Source organism: Sceloporus occidentalis, unplaced genomic scaffold (assembly GCF_023333645.1).
Source record: "Sceloporus occidentalis isolate IW3139 unplaced genomic scaffold, rSceOcc1.0.p SCAF_6, whole genome shotgun sequence".
Classification (NCBI taxonomy): domain Eukaryota; kingdom Metazoa; phylum Chordata; class Lepidosauria; order Squamata; family Phrynosomatidae; genus Sceloporus; species Sceloporus occidentalis.
The window spans coordinates 61,850,546-61,861,566 of NW_028316986.1; the positions used below are offsets into that span (position 1 = coordinate 61,850,546).

The following is an 11,021-nucleotide window of genomic DNA, read 5'->3' on the forward strand; positions in this document are numbered from 1 at the left end:
GGATAGTCTATTTCAGTCCAGTTCCAACAATCAATCAACATTTGATGGTCATTGAGCATGCTTAGTCCATGTTAGGCTTTGAGATTGTCTCCCCCTCCTTCCAGAGAATTCCCTCTGCAAAGATTCTTTTTTACTTCTTCAAATGTTTGTCACTCACCACTGCAACACCAGCCTACAGATTTTTCCTTCTTCTGAATGAATTATGCTGATTTGTATGTATCAGAAAATTGTCCACTGTCAGAAAGTGAATTCATTGGATTGCTTATAGCCAGAATGACTATTTTTAAAAATAAAAATCATGTTGTGCTTACATTACCATCTAATTAAAAAGTGGTAGCAATAGTAAAAATATGTACTAGGAATTCTTGTTTGTTTTATGCCATGGACATATTACAGTAAAACTAGATGCTCTCCCTTCAGCGATCCTTATAGTACAGTTGCTAAGCAACAGAAAATAATCTCTGTAAGGATGATAAACACAAAAGAACATGTACGTTCTGTGTAAGGTCATGGCAGCTGCTGACTGCTTTTCAGTTTTAATGACTTCACTGGTGTTTGAATTATTTATTATTGCATTACTATCACTCATGCACAGCCAGGATGTAGCAGTGACAGCATATAGTACATTCCTTGCTGGATGTAATTTTCACAGACAAGAAGGAACAGAGAGGAGTTGATATAGTTGTTGTCATGACTGGCGGTGGCAACAGCAGCATCAGCAGCATTTGCATAGCTGTCAGCTAAAGAAAAAAAAACCCTTAAAAGCCACCAGTAAACCATAAAACTGTTAAAATTAAAATGCACAATTTTGTATTGCTTCTTATTTTTCAGGCACATAAGCTTTGCAGGCTATTAAACTGTACAACATGCTATTATCTTGTGTAAAACATACCTTATATATGGTCCAGTACTCTACATCCTCTACTTAAGTATACATGCATTACCTAGACCCTGACAAATAATTGAATTTCCAATTTAAAAATGTTGATTCCTTATTGAGACCTAAAACTTCCAGAGTACACACAATCTGGATTCATTTGCCACATGCTGCATTACAGAATGTGAGATAATGACTGCACTCCTTTGGGGGAAAAAGCTAGCCTGTCGTCCATGATACAATAACTTCCTCTTTTGAATGTGACTCTTTTGCTTCATAGATTTGAAGAAGTGTAGTAGCTTTGAGTATTTATTCTACGCTGAAGAAAGATGAAAGGCTAAATCCTATCCCCTGTACAGTTATGAGCTTTTTATCTTCACAGAATTCTCCCAAGCTCCTTTGCCCTAAGGACAGGGTATTGGATATTGATGCCATCTTTAGTGTTATGGATGATGCTGAACAGTTTGTCTATATTGCTGTCACAGACTATCTTCCTATTATCAACATCATAAATGAGACAAGGTTAGTGAAATACCAGAAACCTATTTCTTTGTCATTAGAGTTATTTGTTTTGTTTTTTTAAAAAAAAGCCACACCCCATTCGTCTAGAGGCTCAGAACATAGGATGAACCAAATGAAGGAGATACAATCATGGCCATTTCTGAGTAACTCATATTCAAGCATCAGCACTAGGCTGTTGAGAAAAATATAAAAGATGGTGTTCGTTTTCCTAGCAGCTGCGTAAGTGCTAGAATAAAAATCAGCACTATTAGTGCAAGCAACACCTAGCTTAATGTTGCAGTGAGCAGCATAACAACTTGTAAAAGTAGAATCATCAGACTAGATTTCACGTTTCAGCAAGGATGTAACAAGCGTTCTGTGAGCAGTAGCAGCTTTGTGTCAGTACACTGACACAATTTGGATTCAACCCCATAACAGTTGTGAAAGGTGCCTTTATTTATTAGGCAGAAGTATATTTAGAACCATAGATGATAGGGGCCAAGCACCCCTGACATTCAACTGAGAAAGAAGGCCAAATCTCTTTTCCTTTTTTAAAAGAGACCAAATTGCCCAAACTGTTCTGCAGCAAGTATCTGTGAGATCAGAAATTACCAATGTGCCATTTGACATACTATATTTGAAATATTTTTTCTTAACATATTCATTTAAGAGCAATACCTAGGCCTTATGCTTCCAAGAGAAGGATTCTTCTGCATGTGGTAACCTGGAGAAGAACCAATTATGGTGGATGTGAACACCTAACACAAAGGCTATCCTTTGCAGGCTCTGTGAGCAACATCAGTGAACCCTAAAACATTGCACTTTCCTTCTGACATTTATATCTACAATTTAAAAACCTCTAAATTTCTAGTAGGTTTTAGGATTGTCATGTGGGGTTTGAAATGCTGAGCTAGTACCATTCATTTGTCACTGCATGAAAGGTGACAAGATCATATCCCAGTACTGGCCTGACCAGAAGAAAGATTCCTTGTACTTGTTAACTGCCCTTAAGTGGACCAGCTGTCCAGTGGTGACCCTGTGGATGAGACATCTTCCAGTCCCCCTGTCCTCAACCTCTCTGCTCAGGTCCTGCAGGCCCAGGCCTGTGCTCCCCCCCCCCCCCCCCTGAACAAGTCTAACCATTTAGCATGTAGTCTTTTCATTCTACCGCCTTCCATCTTTCCTAGCATTATTGCCTTTTCTAATTATTTGTTTTTCCTCATGAAGTGGCCAAAGTCCGACAGCCTCAGTTTAGTCATTCTGGCTTCCAGGGATAGTTGGGGATTGATCTGTTCTAGCACCCATTTGTTTGTCTTCTTGACCATCCACAGTATCCTCAGCACTCTTCTCCAGCATCACATCTCAAATGAGTTCATTTTCTATCAGCTTTCTTCACTGTCTAGCTCTTATATCCATACATTGAGATGAGGGATACAATGGCTTGGAATATCCTCATTTTAGTGTTCACAGTTATGTCTTTACACTTTATAATCCTGTCCATTTCTTCTATAGCTGCCCTTCCCAGGCTTAGTCTTCTTCTGAGTTCTTGACTGCAATCTCTGTTCTGATCAATATTTGAAGCAGGATAAACCCTTTAACTATTTCAGTTAGCTAGGGTGTCATTATCTAGGGTGAATTCTTGCAGATTTTCTGTGGTCATTATTTTTGTTTTGTTTTTAATGTTCAGCATTAAATCAACTTTGGTACTTTCTTCCCTGATGTTTCTTCAAAAATCTTTCTTCAGAAAGATTCCTTACCACACTTTCAGTTGTAGTTAGAATTCTGAGCACAGTCATGTCTTGCTGCAATTGGAGACGAATTCTCCACTTATTCTTCTCTGGCGTTCCTTGTGATATCATGGACTCGTGTTGGAAAACACTGTTCGATTTATTGGTTATATAATAAAATATAAGATATGTTGTTGGGAGGGCAGACAGTTGGGATTAGTGATGGATATGGATAGTCTATATGAGAAGGTGTGGAAGATTCATGTTTCAGAGTCAGGTTTAGAAATAAATGAGTATTTATAAGGGTCTGAGTTAGCGAGAAAGGAGTGTGTGGTGTTTTAAATGTAATAATTATTCTGCCTTGTTATGCTTAACTTCTGTAACAAATAATTGTTTTTGTTTGTATACAATTGTAGCATCTGGGAATACTATCTAAATGAAATCTTGGATTCAGACAAAGCGTTTGTGGTGGCAGCACAAACGCTTTGTCTGAATCCAAGTGATATCCATTGGGGATGGAAACTGAATAAATCTTCATAGTAATCTCAAGGGCATTTAGATTGTCCTCACAGGAGTTTGTCCCTATACTGGTGGCAGAGGTGAGGATCAGGGAAAGCCCTCAGTCTTGGTAATTGCAGTAAACACCATGGAGGCTGTTACATCTGGTGGGTTAAGGAGTAGAAACTCCACATTTGTTAACAGTGGTGGGATTCATGGGATGTAGAGTTGTCCAAGCCACACATTTGGTGGCTTGGGCAACTCTATATGCCACTCCTTTGGTCAACCGCATGACAGAAAGGCAAAATACACTGCAGAAATAATCCTGTTTGACAGTGCTTTAACTGCCGTGGCTCAATGCTAGGGAATTCTGAGACCTGTAGTTTTGTGAGACATTTAGCCTTCTCTGTGAGAGAGCTCTGGTGCAACAACAAACTACCGTTTCCAGAAATTCCTAGCACTCAGCAGGGCAGTTAAAGTGGCATCAAACTGGATTATTTCTGCAGTGTGTTTTGGCCCTTAGAAATCAGTTGGGACCTGCATTCTTCCACAGATGGCTTGATCCTCAAAAGCAGCCTTCAGTAGAAAAGTCATTTCTTTAGTGTCCTTATAACATCTTTCACTCTAGACATCAGTAGATATAGGACTTGTTCTTTTCAGGTTTTTTCCTAACTAGAAAAGCCAGTTTTTCCAAAACAAAGATTTTAAAATAAAAATAACACTGGCTGCTCTCTCTCCACAGGTACTGGCCATATTTGGATGGAAAGATAAGAGAAGCACTGATTTTACGCAAAATTAAAGTACGGCTCCTCATAAGTTACTCAAAAGAAACAAATCCACTCACATTTAACTTTGTTTCATCTCTTAAAGCAATTTGTACAGAGGTTACTGGCTGTAATTTAAAAGTCGTAAGTATTCTTCCTGTTATTTAAATCTAAAAAAAATTAAAATAGTTTTGGGGGTGGTACTGTCTCATAAACTACAAGAAATAAATGTTTGAATGACACTTTTACACTCACTGCCAGTTATAATAAACAATCTTCTTCCTTTCTAACTCAATATAGTAATGGCATCCCAGTGTCAAATATCTCTGTTTACTCATCTCACTTGTTCAGTGAACTTTTTTTGCTTATATTGCATTTGATTTTCATGGTTCAGCACATTCTGGGGCTATGGTGTTTGGCTCCTTCTATGGATACTGATAAAAGTACAGTAAATTCCTCTGAAGAAGAGCTGTTTAACAGAAACATGTTTGGTTCATGAATATTTATTGTCTCAAAAATATTCTATATACCTTTTTACAGCTGTCCTTGAGTGCACAACTGGGGAAGTTTCCTTAGAATTTTTCCTTCCTGCATAATATATACAGACCTCATCCAGAAGTAGTGGTATATTATTTTTAGTGTTAAGCAAATGAACCTTGAGGTTATTAGTTCGCTCCTCTGCTTTCTTGTCATTGCTAAACAGAGATTGAAGTCTTTCTCCTCTTTTTAACACTGCACTATATTATTATGTCTGAACCAAAATAAAATGTAGCTAGTCTTAACTGTGATTTAGGGAAACAATCTAGCTTCAAACTATGGTTTATTAAACTAGCTTCTTTCTCTAAATAATATTTAAGATTATTTATATACCGCTATTCCATTTGATCACAGCGGTGTACAACAATTGCAATAATGATACAATACAAGATAAAAATTGCAATAGATAATTAAAACTTACAAAACAGTGCACAGTATACATAAAATCAACATTAAACCAAGCCAGCAATATACTCAAAGATGTTAATCATATAGGGGGGGCCACACATATCACGGAACATCAGGGAAGGCTTGATGAAACAAAAAGGTCTTCAGTCTCTTTTTAAAGAGATCCAGGGAGGTGGCAGTGCGGAGCTCCTCGGGGAGGGTGTTCCAGATCCCAGGGGCCAAGATGGAAAATGCCCTTTGAGAGGTTGACCTATATCTTGCAGAAGGGATCCTCAATAAACTCTTCCCAGATGACCTGAGTGTGCGGGGCGGATTATATGGGGAGAGGCGGTCCTCCAAGTACCCTGGGCCCAAGCCATTTAGGGCTTTATAGGTTATAACCAACACCTTGTATTGTGCCCGGAAGCGAACAGGCAGCCAATGGAGATCATACAAAATTGGTGTTATATGGTCGGCCCTGGAGCGTCCAGTGACCAGCCTAGCTGCCATATTCTGTAATAACTGAAGCTTCCGGGTTTGGTACAAGGGTTGCCCCATGTAGAGCGCATTACAGAAATCCAACTGAGAGGTTACCAGGGCATGTACCACTGTTTCAAGGTCCCCCCGGCCTAGGTAGGGTCGCAGTTGGCGCATCAGCTGAAGCTGATAGCAGATGCTTCTGACCGTCGCATCCACCTGAGAAGTCAGCTGGAGCGACGAGTCCAAAAGCACCCCCAGACTGCAAACTGAGTCCTTCAGGGGGAGCGTGACCCCGTTCAGGACAGGTGGACAAATATCCCCCCCCCCTCCGGGCTGGGAGAACCTATCACTAGCACTTCCGTTTTCTCTGGATTCAAACTGAGTTTGTTTTCCCTCATCCAGCCCATTACCGACTCCAAGCAGGCATTTAGAGGAGAGATGCCATCCCTAGTTACTCATCAGTCGGAGACACAGAGAAACATATTTGGGTGTCATCAGCGTACTGATAACACTGTGCCCCGTGTCTCCAGATGATCTCTCCCAGCAGTTTCATGTAAATGTTGAATAGCATGGGGGACAGAATGGCTCCTTGAGGGACACCAGATGTAAGCACCCTCTTATTGGAGCAGACGTCCCACAGCTGCACCATCTGGAGAGGTAGGAACGGAACCACTGGAGCGCAGTGCCCCCGATACCTAACTCCCTCAGGCATTCCAGAAGGATACCATGGTCAATGGTATCGAAAGCTGCTGAAATGTCCAAAAGCACTAACAGGGACACGCTTCCCCTGTCGATGCCCAGACGGAGATCATTGACTAAGGCGACCATGGCAGTCTCAACTCCATAGCCCGCCTGGAAGCCGGTTTGAAATGGGTCTAGAAAATCTGTTTCTTCCGAGATCCCCTGAAGCTGGAAAGCAACGGCTCTCTCGATCACCTTCCCTAAAAAAGGCAGCAGTGAAACAGGCCGATAATTATTCCGAATCAGGGGGTCCAGGGAGGGCTTTTTTAGCAAAGGTTTTACTATTGCTGATTTTAAACTTGATGGAAAATGTCCCTCCCTGAAAGATGAATTAATTATATGGCATAGCATAGAAATGACCGCCGTCCCCCCCTGGGCTGCCAGCCATGAAGGACAGGGATCAAGAGAGCATGTCGTCTTCCTAACACTACGAAGAATCTTGTCCACTTCCTCGGTACTCACAAACTCAAAGTGATCAAGTTTAACAGAGTCCATGGAATCCCTGGATACCTCTCTTATAGGACCTGAAGAAGTACTGGAATCAAGATCAGCCCTTAGCCGAGAGATTTGATCCGCGAAGAAGTTATTAAATTTGTCACAGCAGGCTTTAGAAGGATCTAGAATAGGGTTCGGGGGGGGGGGCAGTTGTGTCAGCTCCCTCACCACCCTGAACAGCTCTGCCGGATGCGACTCCGCGGACGCAATATGTGCAGCATAGAACAAATGCTTTGCTGCACTTATTGCCACTCCGTAGGCTTTCAAAAGAGACTCAAGGAGTGTCTTGTCAGCTAAGTGCTGGTGTCCTTGCCAGTTGCGCTCTAGTCGTTGCACGGCCCGCTTCCTTTCCCTGAGATCTTCCATGTACCAGGGTTGCTTATTGGAAGTAGGCCGGAAAGGACGCTTGGGAGTGATACTCTGTATAGCCCTGGAGAGATCTGTATCCCAGATGTTAGTCAGGGCATCAACAGAGTCGCCGTCAGTTCCAGCCATATATCCCTCTAGGACTTCTTGGAACCTTTTGGGTTCCATCAGCCTTTGAGGGTGGACCATCCTAATAGGTCCTCCACCCCCGGGGCGGGGGGGGGGGGGCTTAGGGTAGAAGCCTTGATTTGAGCCTTGACCAGGAACTGGTCCGTCCATGATAGGGCAGAGATATTGAAGACCTCTGCCCACGGAGTATCCATGTCTGAACTAAAGACGACGTCGAGAGTGTTACCAGCACAATGTGTGGGCCCTGAAACCAATTGGGACAGGCCCATGGCAGTCATGGTAGCCATGAACTCCCGAGCCGCACCAGTTGGACCATGACTGGCCTCGAAAGGGATGTTGAGGTCCCCCAGGACTAGAAGCCTAGGGGACTCCAGCACCAGTTCCGAGACCAGTTATGTCTGTTCGGCTAGGGAGTCTGTTAGCGCATGGGGTGGACGGTAGACCAACAGAATCCCCAGACTGTCCCTGGCCTTCAGGGTCAGGTAGACGCACTCGATGAAGTCAGTTTTTCGGACATGGTTCCTGATCAAAGGAAGGGTGTTCTTATGGACCAAGGCAACACCGCCCCCCCGCCCACCTAACCTGATCTGGTCCTTAACTGAGTACCCGGCTGTTTAGGGTTTCGATATTATGATAAACATAAGGTGATTTTAAGATGGTAGCAACTCACAGCCACAGCGTGGAAGAAGGGAGACACATGAGCCCCAAACCAGGCTACTGACTCTCTTTCTTTTCTCTCTCTCTCTGATGCTTTTCAAAAATTAAAAAAAAATATACTTATTTGTCCCCTGCATGCTTTTTCTCTCTATTGATCAAAAGCCTCAGCTTCCATTGGAGTCTTGAATATAAAGTAGAGCAGTTGAAAAATGAACTGAAAATGAAAATGTTCTGTTGGGGTTTGGTTCCAGGACCCCACATGGATACCAAAATCCATGGATGCTCAAGGCCTATTAAATACAATGACATATTTAAATGGTTTCTCTTGTATAAAATGGCAAAATCAAGGTTTGTATACAGTATTTATATTTTTTTAAAATATTTTCAAACCATGGATGGTTGAATCTGTGGATAAAAAACCCCCCATCGTTATGGAGGGTCAACTGTACTTAATGAAAGAGAGCAAGCCTAGTTCCTAATGTTGGGTGCTGGAGGGAGTGTGTGTTTGGCAACAGATACTCCTTTGCTGTCCTTCATCAGTGGAGCTCCTTTTGCACCAGCAGTGGCCAAGTCTTCACCAATGTATATGTTTGAGATACAACTTTCTCCACACTCAGAAAGTTGGTGATCTTCATATTTTCAGTAACAAGCAAGACACTCTGAGATCTTGCTGGGCAGCAGTATGTTGCAGCTAAGCTGTTCTGTTCACCAATATGGTTTCAGTTCGGATCCAGCTAACCCCTCATTGCCTCCAATTAGGGGAGAAATTCACTCAGATTTGGTTCTAGGGCCCCATAGATATCAAAATCTGTGGATACTGAAGTCCATTAAATACAGTGGCATAGTAAAATGGTGTTCCTTATATAAAATGGCAAAAATCAATATTTGCTTTTTGGAATTTTTTTCTTTTAATATTTTCAAGCCATGGATGATTGATTCCACAGATTAAAAAATCCATGGATATGGAGGGCCAGTTATACATCTCTTTCTTCCTGATCAGCAATATTTGGTAGAACTTTGGTTGTGGTAGCAGATCTGCTACATTATTGTACCCCTCCCCGTAGATGGCCACCATACACAGGAGGGTGGTGGGTGGGAAGTTGTCCTGGATCCAAACCCCAGTGGATACAAAGAATGCCTGTATTCAGGCATTCATCAGCACTGTGCTTGCATTACTGGCTTGCATAGGTTTACCTATAGTGGCATATCTGCAAAATTTGGCACAGGTAGTTGTTTTCCTCTGGATGCTTCTTGCAAGGCAAGACTCTCCTTTCCCTGAGTTATTCCTTCTGTATCTGTATATCTTTTTCCTCTGAAATACCTTCTGAATGTAATCACGGTAATTGAAAGACCATTATCCCTGTTTGTACATTCAACAATTGGCAATTAGATACCACACTTTAAAAAATTACCATGGCAGTTTCATTGGAAAACATCTAGAATGCAATCACTACTGAAAAAGCCATGTAGAATGTCACACAGTCACAAAGTCCTTATAAATCTTGTTTCATAATCTTGTACTTTTTATTTTCAATTTTTCAGATGTGGTACGTTACCATTTTTACTTTTTACTACTATGGTCATCTCTGGCTTTCACTAACTTAATCTGTCTTCTTTCATGCAGAAGTTCTTTGATCTTGAAGAAGAAAGTGCTTGCTGTTTTAAGGAACAAAAGAATTGTTCCATTTTCAAACTAAACCGCAACAAATATGTAGTAACTGATAAATCTGCTTATATTGGTAAGTACAGTTGTTATTGTTTGTTGTTTGTTTATTTGTTTTTTATTGTTGTTGCTGTTGTTAGTGTTAGTGTTAGCATTAGTATCCTGCTCTTTTCTAAGAACTGGGACTCAGAGGAGCCTGATTAATCCAATGCTAGATTGAATAATGCATGTAAGGTCCAAATCTAAAAGCCGAAGGCCTAATTTAACATCTTCACTTGTTAGTAAATTCTACATGTGAAAAGTTAAATCCCTATGACATGATTTAACATCCATTCATCCTCCCTATGAGCCACTGAGAAAATCGTGCAAAAAGTAAATACAATCTATTTCTGAAGAAAGGAAAACATAACAGCATTTGCTCTGACAGAAGAAAGCTAAGCAACAGTTGTTCTTGAGCAATGTTGTTTCTGGTGTTAACATATTATTGAATGTGCTTTTCATTTATTTATAGGTAATTTTGACTGGGTTGGAACCTATTTTAATCAGAATGCTGGAGCTGGCCTGGTCATCAACCAAGCAGAGACGGGAAACAAAACAAGTATAATCAAGCAACTTAAAGCTGTGTTTGAAAGGGACTGGTATTCACATTATGCTAAAAGTTCGGCCACAAAAATTCCAAACTGTTTAAGCTACAAACACAGCAAAGCAGCAGCCAATAAGACTGCCATGAGCAATATGAACTGAAGCCTATTTTACCGGCCAGTGCAACTAATTGAGAGATAGAATGGGACTGATACTGGCCTCTCCTTTCATATTTATGGACAACAGACTTTTAAAAAAGCAAAAAAAAAGTTTATAGAAAAAAAAGCACACTTATATAAAATATTCTTTAAACTATATTCTCTATACTGTATTATTTACAAATGTTAGATTTGTTACTGCTGACACTGAATGTCATTTATGCTATATTGTTGTGTTGGAGGTATCACATTGAAATTTAAAAGCATGTTTTGATCTTTCAGTTACAGTCTTATTCCTGCCTCTCCTGATTAACATAAACAAGCATAAACATGGTAAGTGTATTCTTAGAGTGGTTGATGGTAAAGTTCAGCTTTTACTCAAATGAAAAAATATGGGTTTGAAGAAGGTCTTTATCAATATAGACAATATAATTCCAGTTTACATTTTTGTTTGTTTAA

At 40.8% G+C, this 11,021-nt stretch overlaps 1 protein-coding gene across 1 annotated transcript in view; it reads left to right on the forward strand.

The window, feature by feature from the left end:
- PLD5 (phospholipase D family member 5) overlaps positions 1-10,758 on the forward strand; it is a 138,434-nt gene extending 127,676 nt beyond the window's left edge. The window contains exons 7-10 of the mRNA XM_089528402.1: positions 1,260-1,399; positions 4,346-4,511; positions 9,784-9,898; positions 10,334-10,758. Of these exons, the coding sequence (XP_089384528.1) occupies positions 1,260-1,399; positions 4,346-4,511; positions 9,784-9,898; positions 10,334-10,566 (654 nt within the window). The 3' untranslated portion in view covers positions 10,567-10,758. The remainder of the gene's footprint in view (positions 1-1,259; positions 1,400-4,345; positions 4,512-9,783; positions 9,899-10,333) is intronic.
- Positions 10,759-11,021: the final 263 nt, after the last annotated feature.